The 26451-nt window shown below is 47.0% G+C and overlaps 1 protein-coding gene across 4 annotated transcripts in view; it reads right to left on the reverse strand.

Annotated features, from left to right (window-relative positions):
- The window catches only part of LOC124078531 (mitochondrial peptide methionine sulfoxide reductase), a 230007-nt gene that overhangs the window by 81296 nt on the left and 122260 nt on the right, over positions 1–26451 (reverse strand). For all 4 annotated transcript variants that reach the window (XM_046423354.2, XM_058572344.1, XM_058572347.1 and 1 more), the window contains exon 2: positions 15557–15625. In XM_046423354.2, the coding sequence (XP_046279310.2) occupies positions 15557–15625 (69 nt within the window). The remainder of the gene's footprint in view (positions 1–15556; positions 15626–26451) is intronic.

Below are 26451 nucleotides of genomic sequence, written 5' to 3' on the forward strand. Positions count from 1 at the left end.
GGGGCTGGGAAGCAGTATCCCCGGGGGCAGGCGGAGCAGCACTGCTGTCTCTAGAGACAAAGATGTCCCAGCAAGGTAAGGACCTGACCACAGCGGAACTCTGGGAAGCCCCTCTGGGGGAAATCATGGGATTTCTCAAAGATGACAGATTGGCAAAGGGACTCAGCTCCTCCACAGGACTCCATGCCCATACCACCTGGCCTAGGCCACCACCTCTCACCCTTTAAGACTGAGCCCCTCCCCCCCAGGGAAAGGGACCCACTCTTGTGATACCTCTGGCTACTGGTGACGAGTCCTGCTCCCTCACAGGTTGAAGTATAACATTGGAGAAGCACGCCGAGGCAAGCATATGAAGCAGGGTTTGTTTAAAAAGCGGTAACAGACTTCTCCCGGGAGGGAGAAGGGGGCCAGTTGGTGTCCTGGTCTCCCAAGAGGCCAGGCGTTCTGCCTTTCTGTGTGTCCTGGGCTTCCTGCGTTCTCCTGCCCCCTTCTCTGTCTCTTTACTGCATATGTGGGGTGCCCAGAAGGCGAGAGGCAGATGGGCTGGAGGGGCCAAGCAGGAAGGGGCATAATCAACAACTCCCTGCACCTTAGGCACAGGTTGGAGCAGGGGCAGGTTACCTTGATAAGGGTGGAGGAAGGGCTCTGAAGGCATGCCCATTTCAATCCCTCCATGCTCTGGATTGACCCTGGCCTCTCTGCCTGTCTAATCTGGCTTCACCTGTAGGGCGGGGGTTATTTTGTGTCTGGGCTGGTGATCACTGAGCTGTGCTGTAGACGGAGACCAAGGTCTTCTGTGAACAAGGAGCACACAGCTCTGGGGAAAGTGTCAGGGGTGTGTGGGCCCCAGTGGTGCCTCCAGCCCAGTCTCTCCACACCTGTCCACCCACACCACGCTGCACCCCGAAGCCTGGGTCATCTTTCTGAAACTCACTGTGTTCTTCCCACTTCCGTGGCTCTTGCTGCTCTTAGGATAGAGTGTGTTTCCTTAAGCTGGCTCCCAGCTGGCCGGGTGGGGCGGCCTTCTCTGGTGATGATCCAGGCTGCAGACTGGAATGATCTGCCCCGACACAAGTTAGCTAGAAGCAGAGCTGGGGCTCAAGCCGAGGTGGAGTCCAAGCCCGTGAGCTTTCATTCCAGCACACTGTCACCATGGAACCAGAGAAGGAGGACAGTTCATCCTAAAAGGAACCCAGTGGGGAAGTAGGGGGCGGGGGTGGTTCTGGAACGAGACGACCTTCTTGTCTTGTGTTCACCTTCCTCCCCACCCAGAGCATTCTGTTCCCTGATCCTGATTTGATCCCCGCCTCCGACCCTCCAGACCTGTCATTCACCTTGACTCCCCCAACAGTTTTTCATCCAACTTGTGGTCACTATTCCCTCAAATCTATCTTGTGTCCCAGTTACTTTCTAGCTCCTTCTGATGCTCCGTCACAGGTGTATGGGGCCACCTGACATTCATCATCTCACAGTCATTGAGCTCTGTTCACTTTTCAAGAACATTTTTCCTCTGTGTGCTCCAGCTTGGGAAAGTTCCACTGAGCTGCCTTCGAATTCACTGACCCTGTCTCCTGCAGCGTCCAGACGAGGCGCCTCCTAGGTCCACTCAAACGTTATTTTCAGATGCTATATTTTACAATCTTGGAATTGTCATTTTATTTTCTTTTATAGTTTTCATTTCTTTGTCAATACTTCCCCACCTCTTCACCATCTTTTCCTGCAGACCCTTTCACATACTTATGACAGGGTTTAAGTCCCCATCTGCCGATTCCAACACCTGACTGGTTCATCTCTGGGCCTGCTTCTCTTGGCTATTTTCCTTTAATCATTAACCACATTTTCTTGTTTCTTTGCATCTGATGATTTTTGTTGTATGATAAACACTGTGGATGATCCAGTAGAAATTGGGTTTGTTTTTTTCCTCTGAAGAATGTTCAATTTTTTTTTTTCTGGCAAACATTTTAATTTCTGGTGGGCTACCTTGATTCTTAGGAATCTCAGTTTTAAATTAAATGTAAATTAAATTAAATTTAAATACAGTGGCTTCATTTGGTTTTCTTCCTCAGCCCTAGGATGCAGCCTTCGCCCCGGGCCCACCCCTGAGACCCAGCCCCTCTGAAAGAGGCCTAACATCTCTACAAGTCTCTGAACCCCGTTCCATTTAGGACTGGGCACTCACCCTGTAGGGCCCAGGTCAGAGTCACCTGGGATTCACGCAGAGCCCCTGGGCTCTCCCTCCAGAGCTCCTGCGTTCTAGAAGGCTTCCTATTGATTTCCAGCTACCCAAGTAGCCTGCGATTCGGCCACTTTCTATGCGCGGTCTTTTGCTAAGCAGCTGTGAACCTAGTGCTGCCACCAAGGGACCCACTGGCCAATGTGTTTCCCTGCCTCTCCAAGGGCTGGGTCCCCTTGGGGTTCTGCCAGAAAGCAACATCTGGCCACTCTCCAGCTCCTTCATGCAACTCAAACCATCTCTTAAAACTTGGTCCAGAAGTGAGATTACTAGAAGCTGGAAGTTTCAAAACATAACCAAGGTCAGAACACATTTGTTAGGACTAAAACAGACTAACACATCTATTAGGACCTGGCTGAGCACAGGTACCTGATGTTCCTGTTCACAGTGGCCATGGGTGGAGGAGTTAAAAGAGCCATGACATGCTGACTTACCTCACAGATCAATTTCAGACTCCTTTCGCCACTGGTTTCCCACTCTCAGCCCAGCCCAACATGCCCTGACCTGTCTCCGCTGCCCCGGGTAGGGGGGACGCTTCCCCACTGCCCCATGGATGGTGGAACAAGCCTCTCAGCAGATACCCCTCACACCTTCAGGACGAGTCCCAGTGACCTCACTCTGTCCATCCAAAAATGCAAGTAACGATGATCTCTAGTGGAGCACTGACTGTCCCTGAACGCTCCACAGATGACCCGTGCCTTTTTGACTAGGGCATTGTTTACTATCCATGTCTTTCTAAAATGACAAGGAAAACAACACATATTTACGGTGTGTGGTGTGTTTTGGTTAACACACACACTGAGGAATGATGGAACCAGCTGATTAACACACCCCTCACTTCACATTTTGTGTGTGTGGTAAGCACACTTAAAACCTCCTCCTGGCAATTTTCAAGTACCTGTCATATTAAGTGCAGCCACTCTGCGCTCCTTGACCAGCACCCTCACTCCAGCTCCTGGGGCCACTTTTCTTCTGTGAGCATCCATGAGCCGGACTTCTTTCGATTCCACGTGTGAGTGCAGTTGTGTGGCACTTGTCTTTCTGTGCCTGGCTTACTTCACGGAGCTCAGCGTCCTGCTGGTCCGTCTGTGTCGTTACAGTGACTTAATAGTGACTTCCTCACTATTAAAGCGAATAGCACTCAACTGACAGATCACACGCTCCCAGCTCATCTGTGGATGGACACTCGGGACAACTCCACGCCTCGGCCACTGTGAACAGAGCTGCCATAACAGGCCCCCTGAAGACTCTGAGCTCATTTCCCTTAGGTATCACCCCGTACTGGAATTGCTGGATAACGGGCAATTTTTAATGTTAATTTACATTTCCACCAACCGTGGGAATCCTCACTAACAACTACTATCTTTGGACTTTTTGATTATAGCCAAGATAATGTGTTATTTAAAAGGGCCATTTAAATTCTCAAAACAGTGGGATAAATAAAACCTTCTAAAACTATGAACATACTGCATTTGACTAAGGTCCACAAGGGTATGTAGTTGAAGATGGGTTTTTTTGTTGTTGTTATTTTAAATTAAAGACAGTGTGTGTTCAAGACAGAAGTGCTGGCCTAGGGGACAACAGCCTCCTGAGTGGTGTTCCTGCTGCTGGTATTCCTCCCACCACCCTGGCAGTTGAAGTGATTGTTTTTTAATATATGTCTTATTACATCACTCCTCTGCCGCAATGCTCTAAAGATTTCCTATAATATTCAAAACAAAGGCCAAAGTCCCCAGGAATACCCACAAGGTCCCCGGTAACCAGATTCTCTCTTAATCTCTGACTTCAGTTCTTCCTCCTTCCTCCTCTTCCTTTGTCAATTCTACTTCAGCCACATAGGGCTCCTACCCAACCTGCTACTGCCCCAGGACCTTTGCAATTGTTTCTTCTGCACGGACACGTTTTCAACACATCTCTGTGTGACAGCGCACCTCTTCTTGGTCTCTGCTTAAATATTACCACCTCAGTGTGCCTTCCTTGACGATGCTATTTTAAATTGCGATCAACCCCTGTCCTCTCCTACCCCCCACCCCTGCTTTATTTTAGTCTACAACTTTTCGCAGTCTGCCATAACGTGCTTTACACAGCTATCTTGTTTCTGTCCCGCACTCCTAGAATATAAGTCCCTTGAGGGGAGAAATTTTTTTCTGTCTCCTGTTGCAGCAAATAAATGATTTGATGAATAAGCAAATAATGTGAATGCTGGTCTTATTTTCTCACCTCAGAGTTAACTGCAAAGAACAAATGAAATTACATGCATGAAAATATTTTGTAATATGGAAATTGATGCTCAAAGGGAAAAGCCAGTTGGGGTACTGCTGGTGTCTGACAGCCTTTCCTCTGTAAGCTAGATTGCAAATGCCTAATGGGAGAGAAAACAGGGACATAACCTGCATTCAGAGCCACTGGAAGCTATTTGTCATTCAGCTGGTGCACCTGCCTGGCTGCCAGGTGTCTTGGCACCAGAGTTGAAGCCCAGGCCATTTGCCTTGGAACCCAGCTTTGCTTGTGTTTGTGTATTGCGTGTGGAGGGGCAGAGGCTGCACACCAGACCCACGCCCCTGGGCCTTCCCCACTGCATGGCCCCAGGGTTGCACTTCTCCACTGCGAAGCTGGCCAAAGGCTGTACTGTCCAGTCTCAAAGATGAGCAGCCGAGAGGAAGGACCACTGCATCCCTGACAGCCCGCCTGCCCCTCTCCCATGCCACCGTAGCCCTCAGGCTTTCCCAGATAACTGGCACCTCCTCCTGTTCATGTTCCTTGTGAGGTGAATAGAAATTCTTCCAGATTCTTGGTCCTCAGTGACATCGGGACAAAGGTCATACTCCAAGGAAGGGGAGCCCTGGAGGTAAGGTGGCCCTGGGAAAGGGATAAGAAGAGTCTCCCAAGCACCAGCTTGATATGTGGAGTCAAAAGCAAGATGGATGCAGGCACCTGCTAGAAAGATTTTCCCCTGTCCTGACAAGGACCCAAGCACAGAACCTGGAGGTGTGTCACCACAGAGAGGCAGGGGGACTGAGAGGACTGTGGAGGAACTCTGGGCGGCGGGGTCAGAGATTCAGGAAAAAAAAAATTTCTTTTCCCAAAAATGAAACCCCGACCTCTGGGTAAGTCAGATTCTGCAGGCCACATGAGGCTGCTTTCACTCACCTAATGCTAAATGTATTTTTTAAATCTTTTTAATTTATTTATGACATGGTCTACCATGGACCGTCATTAATTTCTTTCATACTGTCATGAGTATGGAATCCCAGCTGAGACCCGGAAGGACACACAGTGGGACCTACACCAGGAGGTCCTCCATGCGCAGGCACCGCTGCTGCTCCAGGGCTAGGGGCGCAACACTAAACCCCTAGTCTTAGTCAGCTATGAGCCCAAGTCCTGAGATGCTAATGGCACCTCAGGAAGAGGAAGGGCGTCCTGCATAGTGACACCTACTGATGGGCAGTCCCTGGGCTCTGCAGTCAGAGCCGCCTGCAGAGCTCACTGGCTGCTCCTCAGCAGGGCTCAATGCCCGTCAGCTGACCCTCTTCCTAGGGCTCCAGTGGCCACACTCCCAGTCCTCCTGGAAAAGTGCATAGACACTGGCTTCGATCATCCAAAAACAAAAGCACGGACACTTTACTAGACCCAGGAAGTTTCATTTTGTTTCATTTTTAGTACTTAATTTATACATAGCATCTTTCCAAAAGAATTTAAAATGACTTATAAAAATACAGACGGGAGATACGTGTAAGTGGATCAGTACGGAGCTCGCCTTCTCAAAGCCCCGGGTATTTGGCTGCCATAATGGTGGATGGATCGATATTCCAGCGATCCTGCCTGTGAAGCCGGACGCACGGGCAACGCACCCTGATGAAGAGTACCCTGCCTCCGCAGACCCACTTGCCCCGCGGAGCGGAGGCACAAGGAGCACGCAGTCAGGCCGCCCAGCTGCCCATCCTCGCTGGGGGCGGGACCTGAGGAGCCTCGTCGTTTCTCGCCTGCTTTTCCCTTTCCAGGGCTTCAGAATTTGACAGCCACTTCAGGCTCAGCGCCTGGCCCCTCAGGAGTTGGTCCTAATGCTGGAGGCTCAGGATTCGAATCCATGTGGCAGCAGGTCCTCTGGTCACCAGAACTGGGTGGGAACAAAACAGAAGGTGGCTACTCCCCAGAAACTACCCCTGCCACCTGACCCCGGTGGCTTTACTCTGCTTTCCTGATCAAACTCGATCTCATGGTGTTCAACAGTTCATAAGGGGAAGTTTCCTGTTATAGAAATATTCCAGTTCACAAAGGGAAGCAGTTGCCCCCCAGGACCATAACGGGATGGATCCAAGGCCCCCTCCAGCTCCGAGATACTCAAATCTAAAGATGCTCAAGCCTCTCACATAAATGGAAAAGTATTTGCATATAACCTATGCACAGGCTCCCAAATACTTTTAGGTCATCTCTAAACTCCTTACAATACTAACGCAATGTAAATGCGATGTAAATAGTGGTTATTCTGTGTTGTTTAAGGAATAACAGCAAGAAAAAAATGTCTGTACATGTTCAGAACAGAAGCAAGTTTTTAAAATATATTTCCCATCCATGGTTGGTTGAATCCATGGATAGAGAACCCACAGACAAACAGGGCCAACTGAATCTTGCAGTCTCTAGTAAAATAATGGATCATGGCAGTCATTAGTAAAAGCTGCTACCTTCACCAAAAAAGAAAGAGCCAGTTATTAAATGCCTCCTGAATGACATTTCCAGGTTCTGATCCGGCCTCTAACTCCTAATTCATGGAAAACACAGAGAACGGAAGAAGGTGATCATTCAGTTCAGACTGAAGGAAATGTACAGGGCAAATCCAATTTTTTAAACAAATAAATTCTGAGAAAGAGAGAGAGGTGATAAAAAGAGACTGAATATTTATATCAACCAATTGCAATGTAAGGACTTTATTTGGAACCTGATTCAGATGAACAGTTAAACAATATTGTCTCATAAATCTGAGCCAGTAAATATGAGACAATAGGGGAAATAAAGACTTACTAAATATTGTACAACATTAATGAACAATAAAAAATTTTAGGTAAGATAAGAATCATTCTTCTGCTTTAAGAGGTCAGTATCCCTCTTTTAAGAGACATCTTTAAAGATATACACTAAAATACTCACAGAGAACTGCCATGACATCTGAGGCTGGCTTTCAGCCTGGGGCGGGGGCGGGGCAACACAGCTGAGCTGCAGAGGCCAGCGCACGCGCTCGGCCATCTCCTCTCTTACTTGTATACACGCTGGACACTTTCCACAATAAAGAAGTAAAACATTTTTAAGAAACTCAATTGAGAGAAGTACTGTTGATAGGAAATTCCCTAACGGACATCTGGTCCATCAATTGTTTTAGATACAAAGCAACTAATCTCTGGGTTGAGCCAGAGCCCACCAGTGGCAGGGGCAGGGCAGTGGGACATGGACCAAATGGTCCCTGGAGGGTGTCCCGAGCCCAGGAGAAGGGCAGTGTGACAAACAGCCCATAAAGTACTCCTACTGTCCCTCCTAAAGCACTGGCAGAGCACAACCAATGGCCTTTCGGGACAAGGGTGTCCTCTTTATAAGTGCCCTGAACAGAAGTTTCCTTCTGGTTCTAGAATCAGGGTTTTTTTTTACCCCCAAGCAGCTTCTTTTTCAGGATCACTAAGTAAAACCTGAAGCCAATCACCACTGCACCACCGGGATGGCTGCTCAAACTGAAGAGCGCAACAGCAGGGCTGGCGAGACGTGCAGAAGCCGGTGCCCTGCCAGGGACGCTGCCGGGCAGCCACGGAGGAAAACGGTGGGTCGACTGCTGGAAGAGCGGCACACAGGGTCCCCACGTGGTCCAGCAGCTCCACTCCTGACCATGGTCACCAAGAGAAGGGAAGAGACGGCTGTGCTGTGTTCACAGCAGCGCTGCCCACAGAGCCCAAGGGTGGGAGCAACCCAGGTGCCTCGAGGGACAAGGGTAGATGAACGCAGTCCACACACAGCAGAATGTCACGCAGCCAGAGAAGGAGGGACTGCGACGCCCCTGCCCTGTGCCTGAAACAAGCCAAGCACAAAAGGGGGGCGCAAAATGGCCCCCTTGCAAGAGGCCCCACGGGTGGTCGAGTCACAGACAGGAGGATGGACGGCCAGGCACTGGAGGAGGGGAACGAGGGGTGAGAGGTCAGCTGGTGAAGATAAAAAAGTCCCAGCGACAGATGGTGGTGATGGTTACATAACAACCGGACGCACACTTAAAAATGACCAAAGTGGCAAATTTTATACTGAAAAAAAATTAAATAAATAAACTCAACTATACAGCAAAACTGAACCTTCTCCATGTTGCTGCTAGGAAACTTAGAGCCGAATTTGTGGTCAATTTTCAAAAATTGTGTAAGTTATGGCCCACACACTGTGATTTCCTTTCACTTATTTTTCTTTGGTCTAATATTTACCAAATTCTAATGTATGCTATTTTTTGTGCCTTGTATACTTTTTAATTTTCCTTTAATCCATTTTATCACAAGGCCCAAGATAAATAGTTGGGAAGAGTAAGAGCAAGAAAAACAATATTATATTTCATATTATCTGTGTTTGATCCATATTGCTCAGAATTTTTCTTAAAAACACTATTTGGGTTAATTTGAACAATGAGTAAATGTTTTCATTTTCCTGTTCTCCATACCCAGTTTCTTTTCTAAAATAACTTAATTAACAGAGAAGCAATAGAAAGATAATTGATTTTCCCCCTGCATATGCTATTGAGCATATTTTCTCAGAAATTTAAGAAATGTCTGGACACATTTGTAAAGTAAATTAAATAAATCTTTTTTTTTATATTCAAAACTTTCAAAAGTAAAGGTTGGTTGAGTGGAGGCCACTTTACAGGCGTTATGATAGTGAAAACATCAGCCACAACTGGCTGCACTGATACTGAAGGAGCCCCGATCTAATCAGACCAGTGGGGAGAGTGGATTCAGCAGGACCCGGCTGACATGCGAGCAGTGCTCAACTCACTCTGTCCATCGCTCCCCAGAGTCCCCAGGATACGGAACCCATCTGGCATATTGAGGGAGAGGTGCTGCAACCAGGGGGTCTGGCTGTAGCTGGGCTCCCTTTGTAGGGCCTTGAACACGGGTCCACTGACAGGGATCCAGATGTGCCCCCGCCAGGTGCCTCCCACTCAGGGCACTCTCCCTCCTGCTGTGGCTGGGCTTTCTCTCCACCACTCCACGAGGCACACAGTCTCCTTATTCATGGACGGGGCAAGAACCCCATCCACTGTCACTCCAAGACACCTCTGACTTGACGACCTCTGGGAATTACAGTTCTTATGGACTTTGCACAATTGCTTCCTGGGGATGGCTTGCTTTCTGGCTCTTACTTGCATCCCAAGTGGTCGAGGTGTGTGGGCACGTGGGTGGCACTTTATCAAAGCTCACTTATCTCCCTCCGCCTCTAGCAGGCTCGGCTCCACCTTCCAGCACAGACCTGTCCCCATCTCCACCTTCCACACCCAGCCCTCCCCGCAGACAAGCCCTCCCTCTCCACATGGCTCTTCCCTGGGTCAGCACTGGGACACTGTGGTAGCACCATCCCCAGTGGCGCCACACATGTCAAAAGGGACTGTCCGCAGGCGTTGACAGCTGCTGTCCCCCGCTCTGAGACCAATCCTTCAGCAAGGGCTCTTTTCCCTTCCCTGTGTGACCCGCCACACCCAAGGAAAAAACGGAAGTTGAAAAAGACATAAGAAATAAAATGTGCCTTATAACACGTCTCCAGTGCCCAGTTGCTGTCACTTGGAGAGGTGCGTCTCACCACCCTGCGAGAAGGCCTATTTCTGTGCTTCTCCATCTAAGAAGTTCGCACCAGTCAGCAGCCTGCTGTTCTAACAGTCTCCTGAATACAGATTGTTCGGTTAATTATAAACACATTTCAAAGTCATTCTTCCTGGCCTTTTTCCTGGAATGAGTGACTGCCACTCCTCGGCTCACAGAACGGGCCTCAATAGTTTTCAGTCAAGGGTCAGGGAGAAATACGCCACACCGGGATTCGATTATTTACCAACATCATGTTGGACGCGAGCCAATGAGACACCAATACATTCTCCTTTGAAGTCTGACATATTGCCTGCTGCTTCCAAGGCTGTTTTCTTGGCTGGCAGACAAAAACTGAGGCTGTTTCAAAAATCACCTCCAATTCAAGTCAGGGGAAAAAATTGTTCTTGTGATTGGCTCATCTTACAGACATTGATCTCATTCTCCATGAACCCCCAGCATTAGGGGCGTTTCTGAGCCTCTGACAGCCATGGGCCCCAATTCTGCAACCAGGCCTTCAGCAGTTACTCAGGCAAAGCCTAACGTGTCCCCAGCCCCTGGCCTGCTGACACCTGAGCCGTGGGCATGAGCAAGGTCCCTGATGTCTTGTACTGGCTTTGTCCTCCTGTCTGAAGGGACCCAAGGGAACCTGACACAGAAGAAAGGTTTTGCGGTGGTTTAGGGTCACAGATACAGTACTATCAGGTTACTGGGAGGCGAAACACCCAGGACAACCCAGAGAAGTCACTGAGGGGCTTGAGCTACCCCACTTGGTATCAGCTTCTGAACATGCAGGTTCAGAATCTCACCTACAACCAAATTGCCTGGGTGCAGGTTTCTGACCTCCACAGGGTAAAAGAATTTTGAATTAGAAGGAAGAAGAAGAAGGAAGAGGAGGAGGAGGTGGGGGAGGAGGAGGAGGAGGAGGAGTCATTGTTGTTTTAGCATTCTAAAACATAAGTAAAATCTCATTAATTGAGAAAAATGGAACTTAACAGCTATTTTCCCCCATTAAGCGACTGCTCTATCATTTAAACACTTGGATTGATGAGAAGTTCATTATTCCATATCATTGGCCAGTCTTAGTACAATATTAAAATTTCAAGTGTACAGTCAGATACATTCTCTACTCTTATTGAAGGGCCATGAATCAGCCTTCTTTATAGATATGAATTAACTTTTAATCTGAAATCATTCAGAGAGAGTATAGCAATATTTACTGAATAAAATCTTCAAAGTTAGCCTAGCTATGAGTGTTGATGCTACATTACATACAATCAAAGTCTACTGCATTCCAACTTTTTCATTCATTTAATTCATTTTATGTATCTTAGTGTTTCGTTTTTCTCATTCCACTTTGCTCAGTTGTATTTATTTTTCTTTGTGAAATATCGTACAACCTGCAGTTGCATTGTATACCAATCGCCTGAAGCCCACCAGGTTTATACCTCATTATTTCAACATAATGTTGTTTTTGGTTTTTTTTATTTTGTACCAGGGATTGAATCCAGGGGCATTCAACCACTGAGCCACATTCCCAATCTTTTTTATGCTTTATTTTGAGACAGGGTCTCACTAAGTTGCTTAAGGCCTCACTAAGTTGCTGAGGCTAGCTTTGAACTCGAAATCTTCCTGCCTCAGCCTCCAGAGCCCCTGGGATTACAGGTGTGCACCACCATGTTTGGCACAACATAATTTTAATAGCACCCTTTCACTCTCAAAAGTGTCCTAATTTAGAAGAAAAAATTATGTTCAAGGGTTATACTTCAAAGTTTAAAATATTTTATCATATTTTCTTTAATTGTGCTGAAAACTCCACAATTTAAGATTGGAATCCCTTTGCCCTTCACTTCCCATCTTCTCAATTAGTGAGATTTACCTTCGTTTGAAATGACCGATCTTGACTATGGAATATTTTTAATAAAATTAGTAGCCGCTCTGTGCTGGAGAAGCACCTCCACAGAGTGGCCACAGCCTGGCTCTGCATGGACGGAGTGGCCCACCGCCAAGAACTGTCACTTTCATTAAGACATTGAAAGCCGCGGAGACCCTTCCCAAGATAGGCACAGCGTGTAGAGGAAAGATGTCCTCCCCAGGGGGCCATTCTCTGTACTCGACCATGCTTCTTTAATCCCTGGTGCCTCAGTTTCTGTACCACAGAGGAGCACAGTAATGTCCACTTTGTAGGGCTGACAAATGGAAGAAAAGGGATGATGGCCACAGGGCACTCTCAGCCACCAGCAATAAAGACACTGAGCAACAGCAAAATGTTCAGTTCCGCTTTTGCAGTGTGCAGGGAAAGGCTCCTGCTGACTTGAAAGGGAGCCCCCCAGGAAGACAGGGGAGCCCACAGGAGGACAGGGCCTGGCCATGGGCGTCATTAGCATTGTCAGAAAGTGCACTGAGGGAAAGAGCAACAAAGGAGGCCAAGAGCTCCGGTGGCAGGAAAACAAGACCCAGAAAAAGATCTCCCCAACGACTACAAAAGAAGGCCTGAAAAGCTGAACTTCTTGAGTTAAAAATAACCTGTGAAAACCATACGCCAGGAGCGGTTTTCAAGGAACCATCTATATGTTCTCGGATTACTTGATATAATAGCACACTCATGTACTTTTACACTGGAATGTGCCCGGATCCCTCATGCTGTCTGTCCTCTTTACATTCTCCTCTGATCTAAAAGCCTAACGGTAGCTCAGTGGTCACCTGCAGAGTGGACCAAACTTAAAAGCTCCTATTTAGACAATGTTCATAAGGTGCATTCAAATGATCTACCACTAGGTAATGAAATCATTCTTGGTGAGAGCACTTTGGCATTAAAACTGTGGAGACCGCCAAGGCCGAAGAATGAGTGTGGATGAGCATGAAGAACCATGGTGCTCTGGTCAGCTCACAGGCGGGGAGATGTAAGACACAGGCCTGTGCATTATTAATACTTGCTACTCAAATCAAATGGGGAGAAATCGTAATCATCATAGGAGACGTCACTCCAGACAGTGTTTTCCCGGCAAAAGCTGCATCTCAAGAGTCCTTCAGAGCACTCTGGGAATGCATGGGGGTTTACAAATCAATCTGCTAAATTGCCTTGGCAGGGAATCGTGCTTCTGTGTATGGGCTGAAAGGCACTGCTGAATCTGCTAAGCCCTCCCAGTGAACTTTCTAGAAGAGGCTACATAAGCCCTGCAGCCTTGCAAGGTGCTGGCAGGATGAAACACCAAGTGTATCTCAAAGAGTCAAATGCTGTGTTCATTTGAACTTTATGGTACAGCTATAAACAACCCAGAAGGACAGAAATCGTCCTCAAAAGCCATCCACTCCCTCACCGCTGTAGGCCAGGTGGACAGGGACACATAAAAAGAGAACGATTCTGGAAATGCGAACATGAAATGCTTGCATATGCTTAGCCAAAATAGGGACCTTAATTTAAGCATCTGCAAGAGCCAAACTGCAATTCTAAAGAAGGAATTCTTAGATGTCAAACGTATTCTATCTTATGATCTGCATAATCCTGCCCTTTACATACTGTTAACTTGTAGGAATTCTGTGCGTGATTCGGCTCTTCTCAAACCACACACATTGGCCATTCACAGTGAGCTCCCCAGGGCTGATCCACCAGGTGAGCCTCTGATCCTGGAGGGAGGAGGCAGAGCAAAGGGCTCAGAGCCAGAAAGGCTCAGTGTGCAGCCAGCAGCCTTTCCACTAGGAAAACTGAGGGCTTGGAGTAACTTGCTGCCCAAAGTCAAACCATGAAGGCTGTGGGCTAGGATTTTTAGTAAGTCTCTACAAACCAAATCGGACAGCAAAAAGCAAGGGAAATCTTCATTCCCTGATAGTTACAGTTACATCATGTCATCAGCCTGTCCTCCAGGAGGGAGTTTGCACCAATAACAGAAGCTCATAAGATAGGTCAATGTCACTTCACATTTCCCCAAAAGTTACGGAACCTCCTTTCTAACATGTCTGTGGATGGCAAATCTGAAAGGCTAAAAAAAAAAAAAAAAAAAAAAAAAAATCATCAAAAGAACACTTTGAACATTGACACATGGGACATTTGTGTCCCATGGTAACAGACACTGACAGGATACGAAAGTGGGAAGATCAGATATTTCCACACACGTTACAGTGTCCATTATGCCTTCTACAAAATCAGATTGTCCATTTAAGTTCTGCATGCACCGATTTTTAATCACTGCTCAGCACATTTTAAAGGGTGATTGCCCATCCAGGCAGGATTTGCTGACAGGTGGCACTAGGCCTTGCTTCACGGCTCTCCCACAGTTAATCCTCACTGGTCGCCAGGTTTGATTCCGTCTCAGGGAATAGGGATTCCATCTCGGGGATTCTCAATGTGCTCATTTAGGGACTGGCTGTTTTGAGGCCCATCTCCCTCCAGGTCAAACCCACTTCAGTACAGTTGTGTAGGACACCCAAGATTAGAGTGGGACAGAAGTTAGGAGAGGCATGAAGTCAGAGGACTTCAAGATTTTAGGACAGGAGAGGTCACAGAACCTGTCTGAAGGCTGAGGGAGACAAGCCAGGGAGACTCTGGATGCCCAGCTGAATTCCAGGGGACAGAGGTGCCTTCCCCAAGGGGCCCCTTGGAAAGAAGAGAAGTGGAGTCCAGAAGGACCAAAGGAAGCCAGTGTGAACAAGGGAAGGGAGAGGAAGAAAGGGAAGGAGAGAGGAAGGGAAGCAGGACAGAAAGCTCAGGAAACCCCGGAGATGCCGGAGACAAGGAAACAGGGTCTAGAGGGAGCTTGCCAGAAGGTGTAGAGTCTAACTGGAAAGTTCTGCTCAGCCCATAAGTGGACATTGTGGGTATGCAGTCAGGGATTGGACTTTGTTCTGCTTAAACCATTTTACATTAATGTTTTCTTCTAAAGAATGTTCTTATCGGGCTCGGTGGTGCCCGCCTGTAATCCCAGCGGCTCAGGAGGCTGAGGCAGGAGGATCGCTCGAGTTCAAAGCCAGCCTCAGCAACAATGAGGTGCTAAGCAACTCAGTGAGACCCTGTCTCTAAATAAAATAAAAAATAGGGCTAGAGATGTGGCTCAGTGGTCAAGTGCCCCTGAGTTCAATTCCCAGTACCCTGCCCCGCAAAAAAATGTTCTCAGTAGATGGAAAAGAAAGAGTTCATCCAATTAGATTGATTTTTGTGGAATAACAACTTAAAATTACTTGAATCCCAGCCTGTGTGGGGAGGAAAAACCCTTCCTCACAAAGAAAATCTCAAACACTAAATTAGCAGGTTAATTCACAGTGTGGACGAAAGAAATAGCAGATACACAGTTTGATATTTGGGTTGTTAAAGTGAGAAAAGAAAGCATGCTAGATTCTATAGAATAAGCATTCCCAATCCCAGAAATTACTAAGAATTTGAGAGTTTTCTTGGCTGTAAGGACTTGTAAACATCTAGAAGAGCCCAGATTTTGAAGCCCCGAGGACACTTGCTAAAACTAAGAAAGTTGGCAGTAGGTTTGCACACAATTTGGGTTTTCTTTCAGAGTTGATATCTTACCAAATACAGCCATCTGTGTTCCCTCTGGGAAAGGTTCAACTGTCCTGTTGCCATTGACATGATGTTTGGCTAGAGAAAGAAAGAAAGAAATGCAAGTTTAAGTGTAAAGTTCTACACACTTACTAACACATGTCATTAAATGTGTCAATGAGCCTATTTCTCATTTTGAGTTAGAAGCACACCAAAGCTTACCCTCCCCAGAGAGTTTTGGTTATTTTGTTTTTAATCTTAGTCACAGCAGAACCTAGACATCTTGTAGTCTAGGGAAGACATTTTGCAAATTAGCATGCCAAGGCCCAAGTTCCTGCAGGGCCAGACAGCCTGAAAGTGCCTGACCCCTGGCCAGCAGGTCCCCAGGGTGCTTGGTTTCCCCTGACAACTCTCAACAATCACAAGGTTGTCACGATCTACATTTAAGTGAGAGGTAAAATGAGCGAGGTAACACTGGGCCCAAATTTTCAGGAAACATAATAGCAGTCATGTCATCTCACTACAAATCAAACTCTGTTCCAGGGGGCCAAAGGCATTACCAGTCTTCTAAGGACCACGTGGATATTTCCATGCCTCCCACTGTCCCTTCATCCCCCTGGTGCCCACCACCAACCATCCTTCTTGCACTGGTGCATAGCAAGGACTGACTCAGAAATAAAAAGAAATCAGGTTAGAGGTTTCCAGCATTAACTTGTTCTCACGACTCCAAACAGAGAATACTGGAGTACCTCCATCTAGGAGGATTTTAATAGTAGCCTCAGCTCTTTTTGAATACAAGCATTTAGGTAGGAAATACAGGAGAGGAACAGCCACACTGCTTCCACACATGCATTGCAGTTTAAGGGGTCACCTTAGGCTTGCTGAGCGATGGAGAAGGACTCAGCACTAAAGTGAGGCTCCTGGGAAGTATGACATGGCTGCTGCCCTTGAGGACAATAGCTACCTTAGAGGCAAACATTTCAAAAACAAACATGACAGGAAGCTTATGATTCAGCACAGTCCTGGGGTGTGGAGTGGGAGGAGCTCATGGGGAGGGGAGCAGACTGGGGAATGGGTGCAGGAGACAAGAGGAGAGCCACTCAGGTAGGAGAGAGAGGGCTGGGCAGGGGGGTGGGCCAGGATGTGAGCAAGGAACAGAGGACCTCCTGAGCCAGGGAACAGGATAGCCCGGCTGTGGTTCAGGGTTACGCTGGGAAGCAAGGGTGACCAAGGACGGACCAGGGCTGGATCAGCCTATGGGAGGCCTCGATCCCCATCCAAACATGGGGGACCCTCTTCAGCTCTGCACAAGTGCTTTAGACCCCGCAGGCTCAGTTCACACGCCCCTCAGGGCTCCACCAGTTCTTCAGGCACTTCCACAGCTTCCTTGTGAGTAACTGTGGTGTGATCCTAAGAGCATGAAGCCCCGGGGAAAAGGAAAGCGCAGCGCAGGTTCAGAGTGCAAGCCCTGGGCTGCGCAGCCTGCCTGAGGTCCTCGGCTGTGCACACTGCAGAGTCACGGTGGAAGGTCCCAGGTGACTTGTCAAGCACTCACTAATGCGGTTAGGACCACTGTCACTGAACTCCAAGGAACACGAGGAGCTACGGTGCAGAGGTCCAAGTTCTGCCCTCTGGTTAGACCCCCCACGGCACCCACCAGTGGTTCTGAAAGGGTATCTTTACCCACTCAGGACTCAGGGATCCATTCAACCCCCTAACCCACCATGCCCACTTGAAAGAACTTTGAACCTAAGGAAAAATGCAGGAGGAAAAACAGGTGCCACTTGCAACAATATGCATTTGAAGTCTAACTTGTTACAATGAAATCTTAAAATCAACTAAATGCTTAAAAATTGCCATTCATGATTTTTCAAACGAATGGAATACTACACAACATAGTTTGAATATGACCCTGAAAGCTCTGTAGAGATGAAGGAAAACATTTGGATATTGATAAGGGAAAATAATTCTATTGTGCCTTTTATGTAGATTATAATGACAACTAAATGAAATTTGAATGACATCAGAAAAGATGGGCAGAAAAACATGCAAAACGAAAACAAGAAGATTGTGCTAGGTATTTATTTTTATTTTTATTCATTTCCTTTGTCACAGGTAGGTTATTTACTTAATGTCTAGGGAAAAAACATGTTTAAATTTCAAAAATCAACAAAGCTATAGACTTCTACATTTTCCCTTAGGAGTTGGTTCCCAGGACAGCAAGGCTCTTCTATGGCCCGAGTGAAACACTGCATGTGTTCATAAAAAAGTGCAGCCCCTCTGACACCTCCGTGGGCCACCTGGACAGCACAGAGGACTGCCCGCCATGCAGAACTGAGTCCCCTCCACACCCCTGCATTAGGGACAGACCCGCCATCTCTTATTCCTTGTCAGCGGTGCCCTTCTTTCTCCTCAGTGCCCACATCCGAGCCACCCAATCCTAGCTGATTTCACCTCCTCTACCTCTTTAGAGTCCCTTTCCTCTACCCGTCACCACCCAAGCCACTCCTGTCCTGCCATCATGACCTCCTTATCTGGACCTCGACAATGGCCTCCTAACCTTTCCAGATCCCTCTTTCCAATCACTCTTCTCAAAGCAGCCACAACTGCCCCGCAACATGGAACAAACCTAATTATGGCACAAACCCCACCCAATGCCCTCCCCACCTTCCACTTCCCACTACTCTTAGGCTACAACTCTTTAGCATGGCTTCCAGGACCTGCACGGACTATCACCTTGGCCCCTCATCCTTCTCCTAGTGCCCCCATGAAACCTTGGTACAAGCTTCTCCTCTGCCTGCTTGCCAGGGCTGCACTTTACACTCACGTCACTATTTGGACAAAGGCCATACCAATGAGTGGACCCTAAGCTCAGGGAGGGCCTGGTTCTTCCTGTGGCTCATTCCAGGACCCAGGATCCCAGCCGGGACCCACAGGGAGCAGGTGTGCGGTAAGGATTTGTTAGTAAATGAGGCCACTGGTATCTATAAGTCTCTATTCTGCCATTATGAAAGATTTATTTGACATGTCGCTTGCTGACAGGGTACCTTCCAAGAGACGGGTTGGTAAGCGGTTTCCATCACTGGGCGAACATCGAACATCGCAGAGTGCACTTACACAAACAAGACAGCAATGATGGCACTCGTGGCCTCATTTTATGGGCAACCACTGTATATGCAATCTGTCGTCACTCGAAAGTTAGTCTGTGGCATGTGACTAGACGCAATGTCCTAGCCTCACAGCCAGGTGGAGACCAGGGAGTCCCCTGTCCCTCCCTTAAGGCCCCAGCTGCTCCTTTTCCATCCACCCACTCTGCTGAGGAGTGGACGTGGAGGTGGGAGCAGGGAAATGCTCACGCTGGGGAAGGAGGTTTGTCGCCGCCCCTCCTCACTGAGGAGGTTCTCCTCCGGGGCCCAGGCCCTGTAAACTGGAGTTTGCACTTTCTTCTGAAGCACAGCTGCGTCTTGCGTCAGCCCAGTGGCAGCTGGCTCAGCATTAGCAAGCCAGTGACAGCCTGGGTTCTGGGACAAGATTGCCTGACTTTGAACCTCTCCCAGCCCTGGCTATGTGACCTTGTCTTAGTCACGTAACTTTCTGTGCCTCTGTTTTCTATTGTGAGCATTTCTTCATTGTATTTTTCCCACTTGTACCTACCTTGTGGGTGGTTTTGTGAATGAAATTATTTTAAAATGTAAAGCCCAACACACAACATATGGCACATAACCTTGAGGCTGGTATCATCATCTGTGTGTGAACTTTCTGTTCACAGCAAGATCTGAGTCAGGCATGGGACAGCTGCCTCCATATCCATGCTCGTGGAAGACAGCACTAATCAACCACAGCATCCTTTCATTATCCCCAAATGCGATCACAAAATCCTTTCCACACTTAACACTCCACAGAGCTTCTTGCCATTTAGGGATAGAAAATGAAATGAAATCACCTTGTAAACTCTTAGTCTAAGTGAAAAAACCAGAAAGATGGAACAAAGAAAGAAGCCATTTCCTTCTCATTTCTGCATGACAAGTTGCTATAAAACCCTCTTAAACCCCATACAGCAGCGCCCCCTTATCACTGGGCACAGCCCCAAGTGGGTGCCTGAAGCAACAGACAGCACTGGACCCTGAAGGTACCAGGCTTTCTCCTACATGCACTGCAGCGTTGCCACCGCATCAGAGGCCATCTGTCCTTCCATGATCCGTGCCCTGGCGCCCATTTGCCTCTCTGCTCATGCCCTCTGGGGTGGGAATAAAATCCAGGCTCCTTGAGCACAAGCACTGCAATACCACAGTGGCCAGCCTCATAACCAAGACGGCTGCTAAGTGGCCAAGGGTGGGAAGCATATGCAACATGGACACACTAGACAAAGGGACGACACATGCCCAGGCAAGACAGAGCAGGGTGGTGGCACTCAGAACAGCACACAATTTGAAATGAATGTATGATTTATTTCTGGAATTTTTCATTTAATATTTTTGGATAACAGTTGATCAAGTAACTAAAACCTTGAAAAGTGAGGCTTTGGATAAGGGGGAGTACTATATATAGCTTTAGAGATAAAAGAATGAGGAGGACGCTGAGGGCTACCTTCCACCCTGTGAAAGAATGGCAAGTTCTTTAAAATCCAGCACTGGCACTTCTAATCCTGGAAACCAAGGCTGAATCTCTCAAGGCATTTTCCCATTGAAATTCTAAGGCACGTATTTGAGGGCCAAAGAACCAGAGATCCTTTAAATATCTTATATAGGTCAAGTAAGATTCAGGAGAAGGGTGGGCATATGTAAATGCCAGCATTTATATAAATTTCTGTTTCAGAATTAGTGACATTCTTTATCACAGAAGCAATCACGTTCACTAAACAGAGAAGCCATTCAGTGGTTGGGTCCTAACTATTGATTGCCAGCAGGGTATAAAATGAAGACCAGGAGGGTCTGACAGGCAGGGACATCTGTTGACAAGTCACTACAGGTAGAGGCCTCCATTCTGAATGGTTGGGTGCATGTCCCTGCCCTTGCTCTCTGCTCCCTTGGGGCACATTCCAAAGCCACATGCTCCAAGAGGACAGAAAGCCTCTGTTGGTGGTGACTTGTCCTCCGTCAAGGGTATACGAGGACAAGGAATATATTTCCATTTATCTTGAAATCCTAGTGCTTGAGGAGCAGAAAGGTTAATTAGAGCAAAACCAGGTCAAAGTCAACTTCAGTGGAGATGTTGAAGGGGACTTGGGGGACATGCTCAAAAGCTTTAGAAAATGGCACCAATATTGCCTTTTCTTTTGTTTGTGAATATCCAATATGGTTGAAATTTTAAAAACTGTTTTTTTTTTTCCTTGAAGGAAGGTACAGTTCAGGGAGGGGTGAGTGGGGAGGACAGGAGAGAGTAGGGGGAGGATGGACGTGCTCAATCACAGTAGATGCATGTGAAGCAACACCACAGAGAAGCCCCATTCATTGTACAATTAATAGTTCTCAGAAAATTTCAATAATGTACCTGAAATATTTCAAATTCAGGCATAAATTACCCATCATAAGTATCTCCCTGTCCTATACTCAAATTATGTTAGCTAAAATTCTTATCTTCTGGATAAGAGGGGTTGGCAAAAAGCAGGGAAGGGTGGTGGGGGTGAGAGAATAGGTCCCAGACCCTCAGTCTATTACTGTGGTCCACGCTCCTCTTGACTGGGTACCAATGGGCACCACCAATCAGTCAGGCTGCTACTGAGTTATCAGTGGTAATTGGTGGTCTCATGGGACTGGAGCAACTTAGTTCACCGGTATGGTAATAAAAATATGTCACCTTTCAAACAGATTATGGTCTCCCAATTCCCCTCATTTTTTGTTTCTTTGAAGTTCTTTTTTCAGCTCAAATTCAAGGCATCTCAGTACAAGTCAGACTGCCCCCCGCCAAAAAAAAAAAAAAAACCTCATCCTGGACCTGCCTCTTCCATCTCCAGGGGAGGGTCCCTCAAGAACCCTGACCAGACCCTGGCCCAGATGTCCTCCACAGCATTGAGGATGGTTTGAGGGACACTCAGCTATGGGACAGGGGTCCTGGGAGAGGAGGGGAATTCTCGTCACAGATGCCCAGAGGCATGGGGTTCTGTTTTTGTCCCTCACTGTTCCTATAATTGGAAGCTACTGTATTTTAAAGGGAAGGTTAACAAAAAGGTAAACGGACACAGCTCTAATAAGATTATTTAGTAGGGGCTGGGGCTGTAGCTCAGTGGCAGAGCGCTTGCCTAGCATGCATGAGGCACTGGGTTCGATCCTCAGCACCACATAAAAATAAACAAAATAAAGTCATTCTGTCTATTTGTAACTATAAAAACATTTTTTTAAAAAACATTATTTAGAGAATAGGTCCCAGACCCTCAGTCTATTACTGTGGTCCATGCTCCTCTTGACTGGGTATTATCAATTTATAAAGAATAATCATAAATAATTTTCCATGGCATCAGGAAATGGTAATAACATACGGTCAAGTAGGAAAAAAAAATTTTAAAGTATCCTACTCAACTAAGTGAAGAATGAAGACGCAGGAAAAAGACTGGAAGGAAACATAGTAAGAAATATAATAGCAGCCACTTCTCCATGATGACTCATGGGGAATTTTTTCTTTGTGTGTGTGTGTGTGTGTGTGTGTGTGTGGTGCTATTGAACCCGGGGCCTCACACATGCTGGCCAAGCACTTTGACCACTGAACCACATTCCCAGCCCCTTTTTCTTCTATGTACTCTCATTTTTTTTCTTAAGTACATGTTTCTTTGGCCGTCAGTTAACCAGAAAAAGGGAAAGGGAAAAAAAAAACAAAAGCAACACTGAGAAAGAAGGTGACTCTTGGAGCCGTACATATGGAATGTCCTCCAACTTTCAAGTCCATTTTCTCTGAGTAGAAAGAACAAGAGAAGCAGCAACCTGCTCTGACAGGAGACTAGTCAGTGCCCAGCTTCTGTCCGGCTTCATCGCATAAGGACTCCAGAGGGGCCCTTCCTTTCCAGAGTCCTGAGTACCTGACCTCGCTCTTGCCCTTGGCTGCAGAGCTCGGGCTGCTCGACTCCACAGGAACCTGAGGCAGCTCTCTGGCTGCCTGCTCACTCCTCTGCTGGGCTCAAGCCATTGCTCCTCTTGGGAGGGAACTGGAGCTCAGCAAGTCCTAGGGACACACGTGTAGAAGAATGAAGGAAGGGTGACAGGGGGCACTAGGGGCACACGGCAGCCCTAGCACGAGACAGGAAAGGGGTCGGTGCCAGCTACTGTGCTTCAAGGTGGCAACACAGAGAGCAAGATGCAACCCTGCCTGCTCTTCACCCCTCACCCACCCGTGAGGCCCCGGCCCACTCTTGAGGGCCATAATCAACCCAGCACCTGGCTTCCCAGCCACCAGGACACCCAGTGCCCTTAGAGCAACCTGGACGCCCAGCCCACGCCACGGGACCCCAGAAAAGCTCCACCCTTATCACTTCATCTGCTGAAGAATTCTGGCTTTACTTTTAGAAGAATTATTAATTACCACTTTTAAGAACCATGTCTAACTGAAGCGTCTGTGAGAGTATATAATATTATTTTAATTGATGGGAAATTTCTACCTTTTACAAAAATCTCCCCATTAACCCAAGTAATTCCTAATCACTATCAAAATTAGATAATATTAAAAGCAGAAATTACATTTAAAATGGGGTTATTTTAAGGATTAAGATCTACATTTCTACCTGATGCACATGACATCCTCCTGCAAACACCAGTGCTGAAACACGTGAGGAGCCAGGATGAGTTCCTGTGACTAAGGGGCGTGTCCTCTGACAATTCTAAAACGTATTTTAGATTTTTAAGATGAATGGTAAGTGTACCTATGAAGGATCACAGAGAAATCATACTTCCTATTTCTTTTTTTAAATATTGCCCCTCAAAGACCCGGAGGAACCTGGCTTTGCTGGCTGGCATTGCTTTACTCTCTGCATACCCACAAAGCACAGCTATTGACTTTCTCCCCAGCAGGGGTTGTTGGTTCGACTATATTAAAATATTCAGCCTTGTGCAGAGTGAAGTCCTAGGAAGGCAATTAAGGCTGCAGCCCACCAAAGTGTTCCTTCATTCTGTCAAAGAGACACATTACCTCTTTGGAACCTGGCTGTGTGCCTCTAGAACACCCTGAAATCTACTCTTACAGACAGTTCCACCTGAGACCAGAGAGGATGCAGCACGTGGTTCTAGAGACGTCCCACAGCAGGTGGCGGATCCTTCCTCTTTTCCTTGTGAACATGTCAGCGGCCCTAAGCAAAGAGCTCGCTGTCCTTGATGGGATGAGGTTTACCTGCTGGTCGGGCAAGGCCCTGTCATCTGTCAGTCAGCAGCTGGATGGGAGTGGCCCAAGAACTGCCCCACCTTGTCCCCACTCTAATGGTGTGAATGGTGGGGTTGGTGCTCAGCCGAGCCTGACCGCCCTGCCCTCCCCTCCCCGTGCAGTCTGTCCCTGGACAACACCAGCCTTTCTCCCAACGTCCCTATCAGCACTGTCTCTCTGCCTGCCATGGGCTGAGGTCAGCCCTATTGGCTCTCTAGTTCTCCCTCAAAGAGGAAGTCTGGCTTTATTTCTTGGCTGAAGCTATTAATTGAAAATGGAGTGTGGGATATGTTATACCTCACAGCACACTCGTCTCCACTCTCTTTTCATATTAGGAATGAAGAAACACAGTTGTGAACGTGTGACTTTAGAATCCAGAAAAAGAAATCATCCCAGAAATGGACACAGATATCGGCCTTGCTCAGCCTGACTTCCATTAAAAGAAGGCTTCCAATTTTTCCAGTTATTGCACATTGTTGGGGTCAGAAGGAAAGAAAAGATTCTGAGGGGAATAAAATATTCATAGATGAAACACTAACATGGTTCATTGAAGATCAGCTTCCACAAAGCAAAATGCAGGTTCTTTGCTTCCACAAAGCAAAATGCAGGTTCTTTGCTTACGTGCACGCATAGTCGGGGCTACATGTAAAGACTGGCATGAAGCTTCTGCGTAACATGATTAGTTGTGCAGTAATAGACACCCTGACAGAGGGAAACGGTGCAGGAGAAAATGCGGAACACACCACAACTTGTTAAAAAAGAACAGGAGGCTGAGGCAGGAGGATCACAAGTTCAAAGCCAGCCTCGGCAACTTAGCAAGGTCCTAAGCAACTCAGTGAGACTCTGACTCTAAATAAAATACAAAATAGGGTGGAATACGATGGTTATCATTACCCTAAGTACACGTAAGACACAAAAGATGTGACTCTACTTTGTGTACAACCAGAGATATGAAAAATTGTGCTTTGTATGTGTAATATGAATTGTAATGCATTCTGTTGTCATATATAACAAATCAAAATTTTTAAAAAATACAAAATTGGGTTGGGGATGTGGCTCAGTGGTTAGGTGCCCCTGAGTTCCATCCCCAATACCAATACTCCTGGGCTGAGTCTAACTGAATGTCTTTAGGGCACCTGATTAAGACTTTTGAGCTCTGTTCCATGTGATGTATTGCTTATTGGGAAATAGAAAAAGCAAGTCTAGGGACACTTGGGAGCCCAGGAGCCTCTCCTGGGTGACAGCTGCGCTAAGACAAAGGAATGCAGGCAGCAGCCGCGAAGCTCAGACCTGCCTGCGGCTCCGCAGCACCCAGTCCCAGCACCACGCACCCACCCCCTCGTGATCCCACTCACAAGCTTCACACCACAGCATAACCCAGACCTCTTTAGAATGGGTTTGGGGCACCCTGAAACCCCTCCACGAGAGGTGTCCCAGCACCCTCTCTAAAACAGCTCCGCAGCCTCCAGAGCAACATGTTCCCTGTCCCCTTTTCAAGGAGGAAAGGATTTTAAGAGAATCAATCATTCCAAATTTTAGATAGAATTAAAAATTATCAAAAATAAAAATAAAGGTGTTTGGGGTTTCCTCTTCTTAGAGAGCAGAGGGCAAGAACAGAGGCTAGGACACCAGCACACATGCTGCCTTTCTGGAATTGGTGACCTCTTTGATTTTTTCTCTGTCCTCCTACCTCTCATCCTTTCTATTTCCATCTGCCTTACTATTTTCCTCTACAACACAGATAAGGGTATTTCAAAATCTGCTTTAGATGTTTACCATCAGAATGTAAAAAGCACTTCAGACATTCTACATTTCCCTTTAAAAATTAAGTTTTTACTATGAAACTTTCAATTGATTTTAAAAAAAAAATCCAACTCTTAGACAGCACATGTAAATCAGCTGCTCTGAAAATTTCCCCTAAGGACCTGGCCTTCTGAGATAGCAGGCTCGCCTCATGACTCATTAAGAAAAGTTGGATAACCCAGCAAGATATTCATATTAAGAAACATAATGAACAAAATCTTCAACTGTGGGTCTACAAATGGCACAGAGAGGCATTTTATGGTATTTTTCACACTTGTCTTTCTGTGCAAACCACAACATATTAACTAGAGGAAGTTAGTGGAAGTGGGTGGCCCTCCCCACATGCTTCTGGGCATCTGACTTTATGAAGGATAGGGACATGGGCACAGAGCCCTCTACCTGTCTTCTACCTTTAATATGTGCTTAAGCATCATTTATTCAAGCCATGGACACTCCCTAGACCAATTCTCTGTTGACCGACAGGAGCATTCCTGAATAAAATGAGAGGCATGTCTGAAAATACCAAACACAGGAGAGGCAGAGGCGGGAAGCTTCCTTGCAGTTCAGTTTGAGGGTCCAAATGGTGTCTCTGCAAAGGCATCCAGCTTCCCAAAGACATGGGGAGTAGGGGGTCCAAGGCAGGCTAAATGTTTCTCCTGGGCTGAGTCTAACTGAATGTCTTTAGGGCACCTGATTAAGACCTAAGAGTTCTGGAGATGCAGAAGACAACCATGACCAGCAAACCTGAACTATTAAGAGATCTTGGCACAGGCCCTGCAGAA

Source organism: Marmota monax, unplaced genomic scaffold, assembly GCF_021218885.2.
Source record: "Marmota monax isolate L192 unplaced genomic scaffold, Marmota_monax_Labrador192_F-V1.1 WCK01_AAM20220418_F8-fsc00347, whole genome shotgun sequence".
Classification (NCBI taxonomy): Eukaryota; Metazoa; Chordata; class Mammalia; order Rodentia; family Sciuridae; genus Marmota; species Marmota monax.